The sequence below is a fragment of the Anas acuta genome, chromosome 17 (assembly GCF_963932015.1).
Source record: "Anas acuta chromosome 17, bAnaAcu1.1, whole genome shotgun sequence".
NCBI lineage: Eukaryota > Metazoa > Chordata > Aves > Anseriformes > Anatidae > Anas > Anas acuta.
Genome location: NC_088995.1, coordinates 8504034 through 8525499, shown reverse-complemented (window position 1 = coordinate 8525499; position 21466 = coordinate 8504034). Strand labels below are relative to the sequence as shown.

Genomic DNA, 21466 nt, shown 5'->3' with positions numbered 1-21466 from the left:
TTTCCCCCCCAAAAAAGAGAAAAGATTACACACAGAAAGAAAAAAAGAACAACGATGCATCAGTGGAAGTGAAATGCCTGGCAGCAAGAACTGAGGCAACCTTAAAGTTAGTGTGTTTTATGTTATTTACTCGCATTACTTCCTCCCTTTATTAAATCTCCCTGGCAACTTTACACTCCATCAATTTTTAATTGTAACTGATGTGACATACATGTTGTCGGAGTCTCATTGCTGCTGGAAACTCCCAGTCCAGCCACAACCCCATTCTTCTCAAAGCTCCCCACTGACATGTTAATCTTTTCCGCCATCACCCTTTGGATATGACCCATTGCCTTCTTCATTTCCACCCAATTTTATTGCTGGAATACTGTTCTGCATGAGCAAACTGTTCAAAAGAACTCAAGTGTGTAAAAGGTTTTCTGAGTTGACACTTCGGAGGTAGTGCATGTGACTATGTTTTACATGGAAAACAACCTAGATGTCTGCGATTGCCATGTGCGCTGCTATGAGACGCCCCAGATAATTAAGCAGATAAGAGTGATTGTTTTGCATGGCAACAGAGGAATGGTGGCGGGTTGCTACCACTGAATGACTGATCTAAGGTCATATCCTCTCCGATTTTCCAGCACTGCTGCGAGGGAGAAGGAAACAATTTGTCTGAGCTGATCATGCAGAAATTAAAAAAAAAAGTAACAAAGGAAGCCGCACATCTAGGAGGCACCAACTGGAGGAGATGGATCACAGGATGAAGCATCAGTTTACTCATGCAGTCTGTTCCCAGTGCTGAGGCCAGTTTTGCTGACATACGTGCTTGCCTGGATGCAGGGTCTCAAGACCAAACAAAAGGCTGCTACACTCAAAACATGGGGAGGTGCCTGCCACAAGAAGTACAAATTCAAAGAGCAAAAGGGCCAGCCACCCAAGTACCGAAGATGGATTGCAAGGTAACAACTGAAATAAAAATAGCTCAAAATGAGAGGCAAACTGATGCTTAAAACTGAACTAAGCCTCATGCTTCCTGCTATAAAATGATGTCTGTTTCCCCCCCTACCCCAAACTCCCCAACAATCTTGGTTTCATTGTACCCAGCAAGGGCTCCTTCTCCCTGTGTATTTCTCTGAAATATAAGAGAAGCCCCCACCCATGCATACACACTAGTGAAACAGCTGCACATCCAGTGCTGCCATTTCCAGGTCTGATGAGGATTTCACTTCTCTGTGTACCAGAAGTGCTCCCATATTAAAATGTTATGGTTTTACTTTTGAGGGGAAAAACTTGCAGATTGGCAAGCCTCAACACTCTTGAATGTGGCTATAAAAATAGGTAAACAAAATATTCTATAGAAAGAAAAAAATAGAAGTAATGGGAGCTATTAAAATCACTGCCCATTCCTGGAAGCTTCTGACTACACGGACCAATTTTCAGTTTTCCTTCCTCCAGTGCCATTATGTCATGGAGAGATTCAGTAAACGTTTCACAGCCAAAACAGCCCTCGTCTCCTTGATGCATTGTCTTCATCTTTGCAACCCAGAAAACTTGGTGAGTCAGAAATCCCAAACTGGGAAGTTGCAGATTTACAATAACACATGGCTTAACAATACATTACGATTTAGCCAACACAGAAATCTTCCTGTTTTCATAGCAGGAACATGCAGACACGATTCTTGACATTGTCAGAGTTTTTAACTATAAGGAATTTTGGAAAAAACTCGCCTAGCTTCACAGACCTTGCCTTTAGGTAGGCTGGACTTTGGCCGAATAACAACAGTGACAACGAGAAGCCACAGATAAAAACAAAATGGAAAATCCTACATACACTAGAATTTCTAAAGAAAACAAAACAACGTAAAAACCTGGGAAAATCCTGAAAGAAAATTAATATAAAGCTATGACAGGAAAAGATGATGACAGCATTAATACAGCTAACTCTAAGTCACAGATTCTTAACACAGATTAATTTAAGTATGAAATGCTTGAACAAAATGTACATGTTCTGTGCATAGAAATGCCTACTCTTGTGGGGAAAAATGTTCAAAAACTTAAAATCTTGTACCACTCTATGTAAAACATTTGAAGAATTTACAGGGTCAGTGATTCCAGAGTTCTCTAATGAGAGCACACAAATCTCCAGGGCATTTTAGGGCTGAAAACTTGCTTTTTTGTAGTTGCTCAGCTCCACAGAAAATCAGCTTTTGTCAGCAGAAGGGACATGCTTATCTCTGATTAGCCTGAGAGATGTACATGGGAGTCACCCTGTACTTGAAAACATAGATACAAACCAAGACATTACTTCAAACACCCACCACGCATTTGGTGGCAAGGCTTTCCCTGAAAATAGCATGGCAGCTTTGGGGCTGCAAGGAGGGAGGGAAAGGAACAGACCTCATGAAATTCATTTAGACAATGAACCCTTCTAGAGAAACGGTGAGATACAATCCTGCAAGCCACCCTCAATCAGAGCTGCTTCTGAAATCCCACAAATGACCTCAGCTTGTGCGATCATCACTCAAATGCTGGAGAAAGCTGACATCTAAGAAGTGGTGAAGAGCTAAAGGTAAATGATGGAGAACTGGGGATATTTTTCAGTGTGCCAGTAAGGAAAAGATATCTGGGCAGGGTCTCTGCTGCTTACAACAACCAGTCCAACTTAAAGAATGCATCCTCAGAGCAAATGTTCAAGCACTCCGTCTAAAGCTGTGCACAGACAGTGCAACAATCTGGAGGAAGAGCAGGAACACATGTTCACCATGACATCCTCCACTGAGGGGCCCTATTTCTCCTGTATGGTGCTTTAGTTCTTTATCACACAGCAGCTCCCTGAGAGCAGCATCCGCTTGCAATCATCTCATCGCCTCCCCTATCATATTGCAAATTTGCCACAGAGACAAAGTGTCCCATGCTGATTCACAGTGGTGGAAAAGTTCAAATAATCCATTTATCTCAGAGGCAGCCTGTTGTCATGGACACTAAACTCTGGACACGGCAGTTATCAGGACAATAAGCCTGTCCTCCAAGGCCTCACTAGCACATCAATCAACTTCTAGCACATAGGGAAGATAGCGTTCCTTCAGCATGTTTTACAGAGGGGATAGTATATTCATTACTTCCTCTTTTTTCACAAATGGAGTATCCTCAACAGTGCCCAGGGCTCAGTGACCATGTAGTTATGCTCTGCTAGACGTTTTGAATTTAACAGAGAAATCAGAGATCAAAATTAATTTTCTTCTGAAAAAGCATCTTTTCTACAAGGATATTGAAGCAGACATGGGGACAAGACAAGAGGGAGAAGGCTGCTGACTTCCTGCCTGTGAATCACACTGTATTCCTCACTGGTTGGAGGAAAAAATCTCCATGATTCTCAAAATCAGAAGGCGGAAAAACCTCTCCATACTTCCACTTCCATATTCAAAAGCCAATTATGATTTGCAGTAAGGGTAGCAGGAATTAGTTAAGCACAGTCTTACCTGGATCTGTCCTTTCCCCATTATGCGATCTGTGCTTTCTCCATCCTCTTTGGTGAGCTTCATTTTGTTGTAGCACTTTTCATAGCACAGAATCCGCAGAGTTTGTGAGCCTTCCAGCTCAATTTCAAACTCCTGCAGGGCACCAGGAAAGGAAAGAGCAATGAATACACCACAGCAGGACACCAGTCTCTTAATAATCAAATAGAATCTCCTTAAAACTCATCAGGAATGAGCACTTCAAGTCTGACAAAAACCTCCTCCCTAATGCAGGCAGTCTAGGATTAAACTGGAATTGTATTTTGTATATACAAGATGGCCAAATCAGAGACTAAGATGCTTGACTCCTTAGCCAGGTTTCAGTAACACATCATTCAAAGAAACAAATTCACCCATGTTCCGTATATTTAATTTTGCTCTCCAGCTGGTTTGCAAGTTGGCAATAAATGGGTATAATGTCTAATTCTTCCCACTCATAACAAATAAGCAAGGACACCTCCAAAGAAACCTCCTTTTTCAGTGTATTTTCACTGATGTCTTAAAAAATAATCATACTTACCTTTTTAAATGATGAAATGCTGGACAATGCAAGACAAGTTTGTACTGAAATCTTTGTTTAGCTATCCAAGAAAAATCTGCCACAAGACCTGAGAGCCATGTGAACCTGCTAAGGATGTGCTGAGAGGCAGCACATGCAGCACAAGTCCAGAACATGCAGCATGGGCTGTGGACAAAATGTTCTTTCATTTGTAGTTTTTCTGCTCATGAACTGATGGAACAAGCCACATTAAGAAAACTCAACCTACCTCGTTCCAGTTGGGCTCTGTGGTGTCTCTGTAAACTCTAGTTTTAGCCTTGTTCACGAAATACCCAAAAGAATCCACCTCTAATGTGCAGTACAAATCTGAGGAGGGAAGGAAGATGCAGAAACTTTAAAAAATTTCTAGGAACTCCTATCTTTTCCCAAGTTTTAGGGTGTTACTTTATTTATATTTTCTCTGTATTAGCAGCTGTAGCACTGGCCAGGGCAAGTTTTGTCATCTGGACCAGCAGAGTTGCTTTTATGCAGTTGAAGTACCAGTACAGTGGTATAAATAACTTCATCACAGACAAGCCCTTCATCTATAACATGAGTCTGTTGTTTGCTATCATCCAATATTTCCCAGATCAATCCACAATGAGCAGACGGTGTACACCAATGAGAAATGAAACTTCCCTAGGTAGATACTGGATCTCATCAACCCATCAGAGCTGATTTCACTGACAATGGCATCAGCATAATATTCCTCAGAGACTAGGTTAGGGGCTAGCCATCAAAAACTCATTATCTCCACGAAGTGATTAACTGTGTGGTATCTAGTGTTTTTGAAGGACTAGTAGTAAGCTGCAGACATTGCCCCTATTTGTATGTTTTAAGTTATGTTAGCCAGCTTCATTGCATTCCCCTAAATTTATACCAATATCCTGACTTCACTTCCAGTTCTCCAAATCACCTCCTCACCATCATCCCAAATGCTGCAATCCTAAATCAATCCACGACCAGCTGTCACAGCACCTGAATTACCTCACCCCTATGATCTAACCTTGATCAACACCTCTGTATTAAAGAGCTGCAACTCACTTGAACTTTGTTTGAATCCTGTGGCAGAGTGGACGATGACATTCAGGAATCCATAGAGACCTGGGGATTCATCATCTGTGCAAAAGAGGCAAGGAATTCTGTTAAGTTCACAAAGAAGTCAAGAGAGAAGGACAGTGATGAGCTGATTTTACACAAGTTTATGAGCACAGATTGACACAGGTTTATGTTCCTAAAAACAAATGTGGCAGGAGCATTTAACCTAGCTGTTTTACTAAAAAGAGAAGGGGTATTGTTCCAGGTTCAGTGTCTTTTTCACCTGTAATATCTTCTGGCAGTTTTGGAGTTTTACAATGCCACTTTTGGGGTCAGCATGACAGCATGGAAGAGATTCAAAGGAGAAAAGTAAAAATAAAAATGCCATATCTATACTACCAGGTTACACAGTAATAAACGATTGCCTTTGACAAAGTTTTGACCGAGGCTAACCAGAATTCTTCCAAAGGATTCCCAGGCATAGTTCAAAGGTGTCCCAAGCCAGGGCTCTAACAGGCATGCACATCCCGGCATGATGGCTGTGTGCAAAATCTATTTAGTAATCAGTGGATACATACTGGAGGATGTCCAGGAATATTTTACTGATTCAAATGAAGCCATATAATTTGGAGCTTGTTTTTTTCTTTTTTGTTGTTGCAGCAAACATTGGGATCACTAATTGCTTTCACTCCTGCTGTTCTCTTTTCGCATGCTATCATCTACTTCAAGTAAGCTACAAAAGTTGGCTACATAAGGTCTCAGCTTTTGATTTACAAGGAACCATCAGTTTGTAAATCATCACCAGGCTGAAGCCTGTAGCAGATAGAAGCAGTAAAAGCAAGTCTAGGGGAAATGCACAAAGGCAGACACAGATAGATTTTCTTTGCAGATACACCATAAGAAAGCACAAACTAGAGGTCTCACCTTCCTTGTTGATAGTGAGGGGAATGTTGTGGACTGTTTGAAGTTTCACACAGGAGTTGGTCAGCATCTGAAGTTCCACTGATGTGAGCGAGAAGCTTTTAAAGCCTGCCATGGAGATTCAAAGGAAGAGGAATTAAAATTCAAAGCAAAAGCTGGGCTCTCTCGTTTTGGACAGAATACCTGCTCCCTAGACATTGCTCAGCAATAGTACCATGGTGTTCAGGTCTGTACTGCTGCTGCAGCCCATCTCCATTTAGGGCACAATCGTTTAGTCCTTGCAGTAAAATGTCTCAGTTGTTCGAAGGAAGCAAGGGGCACTCATATTCTTGCAAAGCCAAAAACCACCCATGCCAGAATAAAAGTTTCTTTGGACTAAAGCCAGGTGAAAGGGTGCAGCTGTTCCCTCCACCTGGAGCTGCACACATCTCTGGGGTAAATTGGACAATCTCTCCCCGCGCATTCCCTACATGGTACTACAGTCAAAGTTTCCCTACAGAGGCTCAGATATGCAAGACAAAAGACATCCATGTTGCACTATGAGTTTCAATGCGTGGTCCTCTTTTCTCAGGAAACTCTGCCCAGACCTCATCCTCTGGACTCCTGCTCTTGGATCACAGCATTTGTACCAATGCCCAGCTGAGGGTCACTCACATTTCTTCTGCTGCTCACGGATGTTCTCCCTCCACTCTGCCCTTTCATAGTCCGATGAAATGAGGAACGTGTAACTCTACGCAGGAAAACAGAAGAACATTATTAGTCTGACACGCCATTGAGAGCAGACCTGCCTCCAACATCTCCAGTGAAAATTCTTAGCTATATTGTCCTTCTAGTACTACTGCCACTTGCCCTACATCACAGCTTTGTCAGTGACAGTGAGGACTCCAGCAATGTGCCTTCTCAGCAGTGTGCCAGTGGTACCAACATGGGCTCCTGCGGTCAGAGCTTTCACAGAGCTCCACCCTGCAAGGAGCAGCTGTGTCCCTGGCAGCATGGGGTCCCATGGTATTCCTTGTAACAGTTGCACCATGAAACCCCAGAGCCTCTGTTGCAGACCAAGAGGCTGATGCAAGCTGAAGAAGCAGGCACCAGCTTGTGAATTTTCAATGACTAGTAACAGGATCTTGGGAGCATCCTTTGTCTTTGTGTGTGTAAAGGCCACGCTGAAAAGCTCCAGTACTGCCAGAGCAGGTGATACCTCTGGCACACTGAGCATCCTGTGGAGCTAAAAGGAGATTGTTCACAACCATTCAGCATCCCCGCTGCCAAGCGAAGCTTTTTGTTAGATGAAAAGAGCATTTCCTATCTCTCTGCCAGGGCAGGTCCATTTGTATATGGCATATACAGGCACACAGACACACACAATCCTTTGACATCTGTCTTGTACACAGGGCCTGAGGCAGACCAGAAAAGCCACTCACCTTGCCATTGCGATTGTGTACCCGGAAGGCCATGTTGGGAGACATCAGCAGTAGGAGTGATTCCTGCTCTGAGAGCTTCTTTTTCAACCTCTCAATGACCTTGCTGCCCTTATTGGCTCTCTGAAGGGTGGGGGAGAGAGGGAGACAGAGGACATGAATGTCATTCTCCTACAGCTGCCCCAATTTATGCCAACACACATTTTCAGACCCATGGTCCCTTCCCTCTGAGAGTAGCAAAATGGCCCCAGGCAGGAGAAATGCTGTCAATAGGATTCACAGGGTTCCAGCTGCTCAGGAAGGTGTTATCTCTGCAATATCTCTTCAGCCAGACTTGACTCTGTGCCCAGTCTCAGCTGCCCCAGATTTAGGTGCAGGGCTGCATGCCCACCACCCCAATATTTTCTGTTCTAGAGTCCGCAGGCAGCATCCCATCACTGGGCAGCCACAGCACTGCCAGGTCCTCCACAAGCATCCTTAGTCAAGGAGAGTGAAGGCAACTTCTCTAAAAGCTGCTCGGAACTCTATCACCAAAATTCTTTCCCATCTGCTACCTACCAACGCGTTTTCAGAGGTCAGCTAAAACACGTTTGTTTGTGTTTTTTTTTTTTTTTTTTTTTTCTTGGATTAAACCCAGCCCCAAAGCCAGCCACGTACACTGTTTGGCACTGATGCACCAAAACGTGTTTCCTAAACACCTGCGTCTTGTGAGTAAGAGGCTTCCACACGGTGTTCCTCCTAGTATCTCACATTTTCCAGGAAACCCTCTCTGAAAGCTAGCCAGGGCAAAGGTACAAGAAGCATGTTCTTTGGAAGTGCAGGGGATTTTCTTCTCATGGTACAAGTAATTTTATTCATATCCTTCTCTACATACCATCAGGCTTTTAGTTTTCAAAGCCTTTTTTCTCATTTGGGTGACAGGATGGTTCAAAGTCCAACAACTCTGAGAAAACATGCCTTGCAAGCAAAGACAAGCCTGGGCCAGAGACACCACATCTGTGTCACACTGTCCAGTCAGAATAATTTGTATTCTCTTTATACATTGCTGTTGCTTTGACACTGGTGAAGTCAGAAAATGCTAGAAAAGCATAAGTGAGCCTGCAAAAATTCCAAAGTACATGCTTCTGACCAAAATCACTTACAGGATCATACTCAGCCAGAAGTCAGACTTCCTAAGAAGTGCTATGCCACACTCCCAGTCCTTCTCGTGTCTACAGCATAAAAGCTCTGCTCTCCACGTGAATGCCTGGATAAAGCAGTCACAGGTAGTCCCATGCAAGTGGGGAAGCTACTGGCTACCATAAAGCATCTTTTGCAGTTCCTGCATCCTCAAAGGACACCATCATTCAAGCACTGCACTAGGATGAGCAACGATGGGCTGCGCAGCAGCCTAGATATCACTGCTAACAGAGCTGCACCACAAATCTCTGTTGGGTGGTCTGTCTCTGCAGGACTCCCCATGCTGTGCAGCTCTAGGAATGCTGCTTCTATCAGCATCTCATGTCAGCAAAGATACTGAATCTGTTCTATGCTTTGGATGGACCACTCAACCCCTTTTTACCTTTTCACGCTGGATGTCATTCTTGATCTGGGATATCTTGATCTTCATGGCATCCAGCTCCTCATCAGGTACCAGTGGGATGTTAGGCACTGCCTCAGACTCATCCACCATTTGGAAACTAAGGTCCGTGAGTGGGATGTACCATTTGCAGTCATACTGCTGGCTTTTTCTGAAAGACAGAAGTTCCAAACCTTTACTACTACTGGTGCTTAGCAACACCCACTCCCCCCCTTCCCACGAGCCTTTCCTCATTATAGTTCAGAAGATGCAGAAATGGGCACAACTTCACTGTGACTTCCAGGTGGAAAAAATCTGGCAAAAGGCTGTTCTCCAGTAAGAAACTGGAGTATTCAACTGTCATTGCTGGCTAAACCGAGAATTATGCTGAAGCTGAGATGCAAAATACGTAGTCCAGAAAGGAAACCTCACCCTCCAATCTGCTTCTTGAGCTTGGCACACAGGAATAGATCAGTAAAAAGAAAGACATGACGGAGTTTGCGAGCCCCCTCAACTAGCTCCACCATGAAGCTGTCCTTCAGGAGCTGCCGGTGCTGGTGAAAAACAGAGAAAATGTTTTGGTTAGTGCAAGAAGGGCCCAGGTAAGGCACTGAGCCCCCGCAGCAACACACTCCATACTCCTTATGCATGACTCCTACCAGAGCCAATTGAGTAAATTGTTTCAATACAGAGAAAAAAAAAAAAAAAAGAAAAAAAAAAAGCTGTTAAATGCTCCTTATTGCAAGCTCTGCTCCCTGCTGTTGCCTTCTCTCCTAGGGGCAGCAATGGCCAGGCACCTCCTTCCTCATCTGGTTCCAGGTCAGAGCTGAGGCTTATTTCCATCACCTGTCTCTGAGCCCGTGTAATTTATGGTGAGTCATTGCCTGGCTTCTCCATACCAGATCGCTCCCAGAACATCATCCCCCCCACAAACCAGTAGAGAGCAGCAAACACCACTTTTCTATCTGGGCTTTCCCTGCCCTCCCCAGGAGTCACTTTCCCAGCTACTGGGTGCAGCTGGAGCTATGAGGAGCCTACCAACACCTCCATTCCCAGCAGCATTAACAGCTGAATGCTATTGCTGCTTCTTTATTATAAGTGCTGTTAAGGGATGATTCCTGACCAAAACGTGTACCTAGCAAACTCCTCAGTAGTCCCTTACCAGCCTGTGTTTAAACAGGACCATCTGGATATGTCCCCTACCCCATGCCTGTTAAAAGCCTTATTTTTTTCCCCCTCAAGTCAAACAAACATTCCTCAAACCTAGATGATGTAAAGAAAGTGCCTAACACTGATGCCGTTATGTCTGCCTCTGGTTACAGGAAGCTTTACAACCTTCTACATGAGAGACACACACTGGAGGGCAGAAGCACCTCTTTCCTATTGCCCTTGCAGGGGCTCTGCAGCTGACAGACAAAGTCTGGAGCGCTGGCAGTGAGGCAGATGGGTCTGTGCTGTCACCAGTGACCAACTCAGGAGTTTCAAATGCTGCTCCACGCTCAGACCTTCTGTTCTGATGTGTCGGGATCAGTAAGAGTTTGAGTGCACATCTGGAAGAATAGAAATCTCCCACTGATTTTCAAACAGAAGTCAAGGGTATGAAACTCTGGGCAAATTCCTATAACTGTCAGTTTTGCCTTGCTTCATGGCCAGTACAAGCAGTCACTGTCAACGTATCCATGCAGCTCTAAGACACTTTTTCCTGACCCACAGTATTTTTCCTTGCTATTCCAGCTAGGGGGATGCTCCCCTGATAGCAGGGAGTGACACAGCACACATGCTGTACACGCCATGACAACGTCACGGCTGGAGACTGGAGAGATCTAACACTGCCCAACGCTCGCCAACACCCCCTCCTGCTGTTTCACTGCCAGCCTTCTCCAGGCCCACGCACGACTTGTCAGTAGGATTCGCTGCTGGCCTGTAGCAGCTCTGCAATCACCACACATGCAAAAGCTGTCTTCCTTTTCCAAAGGCAGCTCTGCTCCGGTGTGCAGCAGTGTGCAGTAGGAAAGCAGTTAACCTGAGCAAGGTCAAGACATCCAAAGCAGAATCGTGCCTCAGTTTCTCTGGGTTATGCCTCATGAGTTTTATTTGCTGCATGATATAACAAGCCTTGAACACGTTTACTGCAGAGAGTGGGAGTGCAAACCCCCGCACTGCCTCTCCTTCCTCCTACCATCCTTCCCATCTCGGCTCTCCAACTGAAAACAAACCACATCAGTCCCGAGCCCAGCACACATCATGGCAGGAAGCACAAGGGAGAGAAATGTCCTTGCAGACATAATTCTTGTTTCCACAGTCTGTCCTAGAGCACCCCAAACTTCCTGACATGGGTAAGAGTCTGCGTTTTACTGTCTGCAGCTGCACTTGCACCACAGCAAGCTGCTGAAGCACAGATAGCGTCAGCATCTCATCTTGGGGCCACCTGCCAATGTACAAAAGTCCTGGGAATCTGCGAGCAGCAGCAACCAAAGCTGCACCTTCCCCATAGTGCCAGGAAGTTAATGCTGCTCCCCAGCAGACTCTTGTACCATCTCTGGGCATGAGCCTGTGGAGATCTGGTATCCAGCAGTGATTCAGGCTCTGAAAGGCCTGTACATATGTTAATGTTTATTTTTAGGTGGGTGTGATCCTCCTGGCTTCTCCTCGGTGGTTTTGGAGAGAACGCCTGCCTGCATTGATGTCGTTGCTAATGATGTGCACTTGTGCATGCCTCCCCCCTCCTGCCCAGTCAACAAATCCCAGGTAGGCAGGAAACTGGAAACATCCAGCTTTAAAAATAAATAAATAAGAAGGAAGTATGCTGTCAGTAGCAGAAACACTCTCCACAGCTGCAAAGAATTTCATCTGGGGGCATTAACAAAGCAGGGAAAGAGATTTTCTGAACAAGCCAAAACCCTGATCTCAGGTTGGTAGATCTGATGAATATTAATTATGCTGCAAATCAGCTCAGCTCCTCCGGGGCAATGAGAATAGCTGCTTGTTGCCAGCTCAACCTCAGCCCATTGTTCTTAGGTGTAAAGATGTTCTCTCAACTCACTCACCTCTGCTACCCAGGCAGGCACGTGCCCCAGGCCTGACCTGCTTTGTGTCTCCCTTTTGCGAGACACTGGCAGGTGTGTTTGGCTTCGGCAGTATTCCTGTACCATCACCTAGACCACAGTATTTTGAAGATATGCATGTCTTCAAGTGAAGGGATGCCCATAAAGAGGCACCAGTGACTGGAAGTCCTGGTGTCAAGCCTCCACAAAGCAAGACTAGAAGAGCCCATTGCTGTTCCCTGCAGCAAGGCCACAGACCTCCTCACACAACCTGCCTGCTCCACCCAGACGACCCCTTCTCCTGTGTCTAAATTTGCACCTCATCTGCGACTGCACGGTCTTTGGCTGTCATCATCTGAGCAGAATTTCTCCAGGCAGCCCTGCTCTCTGTCCCACATCTCCCCAAAACCCAAGCAGAAAGCTCAGCTATACAATGCCAAAACAGGGGTGTGATTTAACAGCCTTCGTACTTCCCATCTGGGACTTGGGTACCCCTTCTTTTGCACTGAGTTTATTTTGGCTGTCACTCCTGGGTACAAATTACCCAGGCTGACAAGACACAAGTTTTGGCAGCAGGATCTCTCAGCAAGAGAGCTGGGAAGAAGACAAGGCTGTATTTCCTAAGCTTGACTGGAAGAGAAGTGAAGAGGTGAAAGGGATGTATTCCAGTCATCCACTTGGAGGGAAACACTGAGCTTCCTTGAGCTTTCATTCTTCATTTCTTCTCACTCACGAGCTAGGTGGAAAGGTCTCCCACGGGGAGCCACAATGAGCAACCAAGGATCCAGGAAGGAGAGGACAGGAGAAAGGGTTTGCGGATCAAATCATAAGGGTGTGGAGCTTGATATTAGATCTACCAGCTTCTCTGGGAAAACAGGATTTTCATTAGGGCTGGCCACAATAGGCATGCACCAGGCTGAGCAGCATCAGTGGAGCAGAGGAAGAGCGCTTCCAGCAAAGGGTCACATCCTTTGTTGCAAATGATTCATCTTGCCGGGAGGGTTCAGCAGGTCAGTGGGAAACAATAAAAGCGTTTCCCAACTGGCTTACCAGATCCCTGCCAAGCCCCATGGTGAGAGAGCGCAGGGCACCTTCCTGACCTCCCGGCATGAGTCAGCCCATCCTATCCCGCCCTGGGGGAGCCAGCAGCCCTCTCAGGCAGCACTTGTGCCCGCCAGGTGCGCAGGCCACCTCAGCTCCACCGGTCCTCTCTAGCATTTTGGGCACCAAAGCCCACCTTGGTCAGCTCCCACCTACAGGCAGCAACTGCTGTTCCTTCCGTGGCCTCTTGCTAGACAGGGTCTCCTGAAACACGAGGTCTTTTGGCTTGTTGATCCTGCTGTATGAGATGTACAATACCTCATGTGTTTCCTAAAACAGGCTACACAAACACCAAACAAACAACAAACGTGAGCTTAGTATCAGAGTGGCAGTGTGATTCCCTCTCTTCCACAAACAGCCCCAGTACTAGCAGGTGTCCAGCCCAGGAGCTCAGCTCAGCTACAGAAAGATGTTTGTGGAGGCCTAAAGGAAAATCTCACATTTTGTATCAAAATGGGGTGAATTAGGATCACCTTTAATCTCTTACGCAAGGCCTGGGCCCTGTCACCTCCACAAAGCTGTTGTCAAGCTCCTACGCTGGTGCAGTAAAAGTCCCAAGTCTCCCTTCTAGACCCTGCTTTCCTTTTCATGTTTTTACCTGCTTCTTCTCCCACCCATCTCAGTGCTCTGGACAAAAGAGCTCTCCTTCTACATCCTTCAGTGCCTGGATACCTCTTTGGATTGCCTCCTGCTGTCCTCCTCCTCTTACCTCCGTTAACAAGCATCTCCCCCTTCTCTGCTACCAACCTCACGACTACCTATGTGCTCATCAATTCATCCTACAGTGTTTTTGTGCTGTTTGCACATGATAAATCCTGCTGCTGTCACGTACCACTTAACTCCAGGAAGTGTGGCAGAAGACCAGCTTGTCTGAGACACATTAAAAAAAGTGGAATGTAAAAATATACTGATCCAGAACCACAGCTGTACAAAGAGTTGTCTCCTCACGTGAGTGCCAAGGAAAGAGCTCATCCGATGTGGTGACAGCAGAGGCCTGCAGCGTGCGTGGGTGAGAGCCCGGGGAAGGACTGGAACATGTGTGATGCAGGAGGAGGAGGGTAAGAGCAGGAGATGTGTATTGGCATATGTCAGCGAGGAAGAGGTGGTTTGGCTTTCTGCAGAGCGTAGGAAGAAAATGATTCCTCGTGTGTGTGTGCATGTGTTGCAAGACCAGCATTGCAGAATAAAGGGATTCTCTGCCTAAGGAGCTAAATTGGCTGCCCTTTGAGCATTTTAATAGCTTTTTTTTTTTCTTCTTTCCAAAGCTTCTGTCACCAGGAACTCTCTGACTCCAGCTGCGAGAGAGTGTGAAGCATCCAAGATCATTTTTGAGTGCTCTATTGCCAACATCTGCCCAAGGCCTCTAGGAGCAGTAGGCACCAGGCCTCAAGCTGTGTGTGCCTGCCTGGGTCTAAGCTTAGCCCCCAGCTTTCCAATGGCTTTAGTTTGCACTTCTGTTCCCTTGCATAGCTCCTTTGCCCTTTCTTGTTCCTACCACAGCCTCTGCCGCATTGAACAGGAGACTAAAGCAATGATACCCTGTCCCTTGATTGCAGTTACAAGTCACATTTAGATACACGGTAGAGCAGTCTGCCAAGCAGCTGCTTTTCCTAAGTGCAGACATGGAAGGTCCACAGCAGCATATGATCCAAATCTGATCCAAAATGCAATCTAGTGGACTTGTTCCCAGAAGGAGCTGCCTGTCTGCCCTCTCATGTGCTGAGGAGATCAGACACTAAGCCATGGTTTAGCTTTCAGGCAGCTCCATTCCTCCATACCACTGTGGGATCACACAAATACCAGTGCCAACACTTCAGAGAGGGTGGGACTGCATGGCCATGGGCAGGGCAGAATGGCAGCCACCACCACCCAGATTGGTTTGAACTGTCCTGAAACAACACCCTGACAAGAGTGCTAGATGAGCTGCAGTCAAGGGAAGGCCCAGCATCTCCCAAATTAACTCCGTGATTTGCTGCAGTTTTATTAACTCCTGCTTTACAAAAATGGGCTGAATTAGCTAGAAGCACAAGCCTTGGCAGTGAAAGACAACACCAGCTTCACGGTCGTTTGCATCCAGATTCAGATGAGAAAAAACATGCAGTCCACATAAGTGATTTGTTAATCAGTCTCGCAGGGCTATCACTCCTTCCCTTCTAGCTTATCTGGCACATCCTTCACCTTAAAGAATACATTTTCCTGCTTCTCCAGGGGACCACCCTCTGTAAAACCTTAAACAGCTACCCTTTTCAAGACCAGAGGATAGCAGTAAAGAAGAGTCAGTGAGCAAATAAGGTGTCTGCTCCATGCTTCTAAAAGGTGTAAGATTTTTCACCCCTCTCATTCTGAGTCAGAAGGTGCTGTGCTACTCAGACCCCCCTTTTCCTCTCTCTGTGAATGTTTTTGATTACTTAGAGAGTCAGTGAAGTGGATATCTGCAGATAACCCATCAAAAAAGTAAAAAAAATAAAATAAAATAACAAAAGCAGAAAGGTAGGAAGAAAAGAAGTGGTAAGATAATGGAATAGTACAGGTTGAAGGGAGACAGATCTAAAAGTTTGGAAAAAGCCCTCCTGGCTTCCTTGTGCTGCCATCTACCAAGTGCTCAAATGCTTCCTCAGAGATACAGGGACAGTACTGGGCTTGAAATTCTTAGGGCAAGACCAGAAAAGCTGTCAAAAAACTGCAAGGCCTTCACTCCTCCCATACCCTTTCCTTAGAGTCCTACTGTGAGGATACATCCAAACCCTTCTGCAGATCATGGAGAAAACGTCCTCAGCCCAAGACCTCTATGTTCTGCTAGTTAAATTCAGCCTCAGGGCCATTCCTGCCTTTCCAAGCCCCAACCAAGCACGCTGAGTGAACCACTCACAGATCAAACAGGCTGGGGCTGGTGCTCTCCTGGCTCGTTTGTAGCAGCAGTCCCCAGCAAACTACAAAGCTGAGACTGGCCAGCAGCAAGGGCCAAGCTAGGTGTAGCATTCCCTCAGTCCTGGTTTGTAGGTTCGGCCCACCAACATGGGTCTTCCCTGTTGTAGCCCCTTCCGTCCCTGCAGTGAATGGTTTCACTCCCTTTGTACCCACCTCCTCACACTAACTGAAATACTCATTCAGCCCCAGCACATTAAACCATGCCCACAAATCACAGAAAGCTTTCAGTTTGCACGCATAAATCTAGAATTATGAAAAATTGCCTGCTGAGCCAAGCAGAACTGGGGGGCTGGTGTGCAGGAAGGACATCTGACATCCTGCAGGAAGACAGCAGGCAGGTCAGACCGAGCCAATGCCCCCGGAGCAGGGAACCACCTTTTGCAAAAGGCATGAAGACTTGTACTGCCTACTGACCCACACCTCTTAGCAGCCCGTCACTAGGGAGATTAGCCACTCACTGCTACCCACAGTTCAAAGAGATCCTAAAAAAAAAAAAAAAAAGAGCTGGAGCAAAGCAGATTCAACTCCTTCTGACAATGCACTCAAAGGGGAAAATATTCTGCATAAAAGGCAAGGACTGGGGAAAAAAGATAACTGCGATCAGCACCTAAGCAATACATGAGGGAAAAAGGCTGTTTTCCCTCCTTCTCTTCCACCAAGGAAATTTCAAAGTGGTGTAAGACAAATAATGAGAAAAGCCATCAAAGCAAGCTGGTGATTCATTAAAATAAAAAAAATGCATTATGCATTGAGAGTAGTCAATTAGGAGATGCAAACTGCACGCTGTCCTGTCACCCCAGGGGAAGCACAAGCAAGGGGAGTGGGAGGAAAGGATAAGCAGAAAAGGAAAAATTTACAAGCATAAACAAAACCCAGCTATGACCCCAAGGTGAATAGCTTGTAGGAAACAGCAGCCATCACTAACCCACCCAGAGCAGCTGGAAGCTCCCTTTGTCTTTGGATTGCTACGAAGAGAATGAAGGTAGCTACTCTCCAGACAGAGTAGTGTCAACCAAAGCATTACTGCTTCGAAAAATAAGGGCTACTGGTGCCAAATGATCAAAGAAAGTATCCACATTCAGATTCCCAGAGTGGAAGGCTGGGAAGCATCAGAAGCAAGTACTTTTCTTCCCTGAGCTCAGTGCAAGCAGTGTGGGAGAGAGCACAAAGGGTTCCCAGTTCCCTCCAGCACACCTACAGCCCTCTCCTTAGATATGTAGTCTTCTTTTCCTCCCCACATCATACAAGAAGTCACTACAGGGCCAGTGAGAGTGTGAACTGGCCTGCTGAGCCCAATGCTGACAGGCCTCTCCCTTCCTGCTTTGTAAGATCTGACAAACATACTGCTCCAAAAAGAGATCATCAGGATTATCCTCCCGAGCCTGCCCCTCCGCCTGGGCTCTAGCACTTCATTAGGATTCTGCATGACACTTTCCAAAGCCCGCATCCCTCATTGAGATGCTGACAGACAACGAGAGAACACAAAGTGCTCCCTCCCCTCTGAGGGGGCATTCCAGCCTGCAATTTCTGCTGTGACTCAATCAGCATCCACTTTAATGAGGCCATCTACTATCTCCCGGCCTTGGTGACTGATGTTTGAGCTTGTACCTCAGTCTCTGATTGCTCAATCCTCCCTCTTCTCAGCTGCAGTTCTCCTCAGTTAACAAAATAAGAATATGACCAAGAATTGTAGGACAAACAGTGCACCCAATTCCCAGTACTGCAGCTTCTAGCAGATCTTTGTCAGCTGATAATCCGTTTAGCAGCTAAAAGCAAGCATGTTTAGCTGACAGGATCTGGGAATACATCTTGAAGGTTTGTGTGCGTTAACAATCTCCTGGGCTTTGTAGGAGATGTTTTTGCACTGGCTAATTTGGGTCACTTTTGATCAGCCAGTGTCTTTGGCATGCTGCCACAATGCCTCTTATGAATTTACTCTCTGAGCTGCACCTCTCTTTTGTCCAATCTCCTACATCCTTCTGTCTCTTAATAATGTCAGTCTTGGTGTGTCCTCATCGGGAAGGACTGAACTGCCTTCTAATGAAATTACGAGGTAGATGAATCAAGCCCAATGAGGCACGTAGGAGTTTACTATTGTGTAGGTCTATGGCCTCCTTGCTCAGCACCACATGCAGGTAAGGGAACTTCACAACTTCAAACTTATTGGACACATTTCAACTCCTAGAAGAGCTGAGAAGGGCTGCATCGCACCCTTAGGAGTTAAATATCCCCCTTAGTTTTCCCAACTCATTCCATTTGTTTTGCTTCCTAGTCCCATTTACATTATTCTTTAGAAATAAGAATGCAAAAATGAGTTTTATAGTGCAAATTAATATTCTGGAAAACAGCTTTTCCTGCTATGATTTCTGATGTTTTCCTTACCTTTTTTCCCCATCTAGGCTTCCTGTTTGGTTTGAGTTTGCAGGTAAAATACAAATCCACTTAGTACATAACTACACATCGTAGAAATGATGTATGACAAATTATTATAACACCACTAAGGACAAAACTCTAATCATACTTTTCCTCTGGGTTTCCGAACTGTTTTCCAAGCAGAAAACAGAGAGGAGCTGCACTATATCCTTTAGAGAACAAGGACACTGAATAAACTGTTTCTTAGCAACAAACAAACGAATAGCTCAAGTTCCCAGTCTGCCTCACAAAGGCGCAACCAGTATTTAGGAACCGAGAAAATAATGGAAGCAGGAAGACTCACCTCCCCCTTCTTTACAGTCATGGACTGCCGACGAGGAGTGATCTCTTCATTGATGCTGGAAAGGAAGTTCTGCGAGATCCGCAGGGCATCCTGCAGGAGTGGATGATCAGGGTGGCTCACTGGAGTGTGCTTGAGCAAATCCTGCCACCAGGAACACAAGCAAAGAATAGAACCATGAGCACCACTGGAACGCAGAAGGGTCTGAAGGTCTCTAACTAGAGCCATGGGACAAGATGCTCCATGACTTCTTACACAGTAGAATAAGGCTGTATGTATAGAGGAAGAAGAGAAGAAGAGAAGTGATGCTCTGCACTTTGTAACACCAATGGATGGGTACCATCCCTGGGCTCTTCCCCCTCAGTGTAAAGTGAAGAGACTCTTGTGCAGCATAAGAGCTTAATTTTTGCAGTCCTGCAGCTCTATGGAAAATTTAAAGGGACAAAAAAAAAAAAAAGGGACGAAAAGTTTGAAAACTACCCTTTAGATACTTACATGCAGTACAAGTGTGCTGCGAGTCACTCGATCCACAGGTTTGTATAGCAGAGCTGTGAAAAAAAAAGCAATGTAAACATAAAAAAGAGGTACCTAAACACAGCCCCTACAGAGCAACTTGTCCAATGCCACTGAATGTACAGGCACAGGTTTATTAACCAACGAGCTACTAGAAACCCTTCTCTAAGGTTAATGTGCTACACAGCCAATTAAACACACATGAACACAGAGGAAATAAACATGCTCCACGGGAAACAAATGCCCACTTGTGAGCACACCCTGTCAGACAGTGGATGAGCACACAAGGCAGTACCGAACGACTGCACACAGCATGGCACACTTCGAACAATTCCCTGGCAACCTGCCTGGTCCCACAGGTCAGAATCGGGCCTCGCCAAGGAGGTCCCTGAAAGGTTGGCAGTGCCTCCCTCCTTTTGGAGTTCAGCACAACACTGTTGAGTGCTTCCAAACCCTGATAATAGGCCAAAAAAAGGAAGGGGATTGGCTTTTACATTAGTCAGTATGGAAGCTTCATATAAAGTGGCTTATCTACTTTGCGCATGTATAAAGACAAGCACAATGAAAGCTGACCTTGACCAGGCTCTCTTGAGATGGCAAAAAACATAACAATTACTTGTAGGCTGACGTTTGTGCTATCACTGTGTAGGAGTCATTTTCTTAAGAACACAGCAGTCCTTTGGTTAGCCTGGTTTTGCCCAAAGGGACTCATCAGGTTTTACGCTGGGCAGAGGTTTGCCCATGCATGCATGCAGTTTACTATGCACAAGCTCTACTACTTAGCAAAAGGCAACCGATTTCCTAGGTAAAGCCAGCAGAGATTCCATAATCTTCCAGCATTTAAAAAGAAGAAGTAAGAGTGGAGGTTTGGCAACAGCCCCCACACAGTCCTGACAAACCAGTCTCCTCTGCATGGATCACTCACTTTCCAAGGAATTTTTCGTCGTCTGATCTTTAGATTCCTTTGTGCTTCTAGCCTTTAGATTCTAAAAGAAAAAGAAAACCCACGTAGCAGGCAGTCAATCACCTTGAAATATCACATGGGAATGTAAGAGTCTATCTGCTCCTCCAAAGAAGGGCCTAAGCGTGAATGGAGGACAGCCCTCTCACATTTCAAGTCAGTGAAGGAAAAATGTACTTTCCTTCTTGATAACTTCACCCTTGCCATGTCACAGGCACCCACGCATCTCAAATATTAATCAGGTTTCTTAGGAGTGTATGTCAATAGAGATGCAACAAAGCAGGGAACCACCTACAGCAACAGAGGGATGGTGGAATTTTTAATCACCTGTAAGAGAAAGGCATGTCCATAAGGATGCAGCCGTTGTCACAGCATGCATATGCCACCAATAAAGTACAGGACTGGGATTTAGCATCCCCTGGTTATACTTCCTTATATGTGCTCTGAGCTGTGCGACTTTGGCCAAGTCATTGTCTTTCATGGCCATAAAGGAACGATATCTGTGACACTTCTTTTTGCACATGGACTATGAAGCTGCGCGTATTCATGTGCTGAGTGCTCTGAAATCCTCAGCAGGACGCTAACACAAATGCAAAAGTATCATTACCATCATTCTAAATGCAGCAGGTACTGGCATAATTTCAGCATTAGCCTTCAGAAAACAGAAGAACTGAGGGATCACGTCTGCACAGAGCCCAGCACCCTGCTGCCCTAATCTCTACTCTATCCTCTAGGTGTTACCGTAACACTATCCATACATAGTGCTATTAATAAATGGGAAACTCCACGGAATGCATTTTAGTACTGAAAGGAAAGTAAGCACAGGGGAAGCTACTCTACTAATGAGCTGACACCACTGGAGCACAGAAGTGATAGGGCAAAGGACCAGAACCTGGTGGAAACCCTCAGTAAAGAGAATAGAAGGCACTTGCACTCTGATGAGTAGTACAACAGATCCCAACAGGCAAGCCTTGCTTCCTTTGTTTCACAGAGGGACTGTTTCATTTTATCTGTTTATTATAAAAATCTAAAGGGACATGCAACATTCAATGTACTCATTAGCTTTTTCAGAGCAATAAGCACTCCCAGTATTATTCAGCTCTGATTATTTATTTGCTTGTTTTTAAGGACACAGATATGAAGTTCACATTCTCTTGGCAACTCAGTTCTTCAAGATATAATTACTGCAGTGCAAACAGTCAATGAGACCATGCACTGCCAGCAAAGCTGGTG

General features: G+C 45.5%; 1 protein-coding gene across 2 annotated transcripts in view; it reads right to left on the bottom strand.

Annotated features, from left to right (window-relative positions):
* BCR (BCR activator of RhoGEF and GTPase) overlaps window positions 1-21466 on the bottom strand; it is a 102138-nt gene that overhangs the window by 17583 nt on the left and 63089 nt on the right. For both annotated transcript variants that reach the window (XM_068701298.1, XM_068701299.1), the window contains exons 6-16: window positions 20198-20258; window positions 19255-19307; window positions 18763-18903; window positions 9406-9527; window positions 8977-9145; window positions 7419-7538; window positions 6652-6727; window positions 6001-6105; window positions 5083-5157; window positions 4268-4365; window positions 3465-3596 (exon numbers count right to left, since the gene is read on the bottom strand). In XM_068701298.1, coding sequence (XP_068557399.1) covers window positions 3465-3596; window positions 4268-4365; window positions 5083-5157; window positions 6001-6105; window positions 6652-6727; window positions 7419-7538; window positions 8977-9145; window positions 9406-9527; window positions 18763-18903; window positions 19255-19307; window positions 20198-20258 — 1152 coding nt within the window. The remainder of the gene's footprint in view (window positions 1-3464; window positions 3597-4267; window positions 4366-5082; window positions 5158-6000; window positions 6106-6651; window positions 6728-7418; window positions 7539-8976; window positions 9146-9405; window positions 9528-18762; window positions 18904-19254; window positions 19308-20197; window positions 20259-21466) is intronic.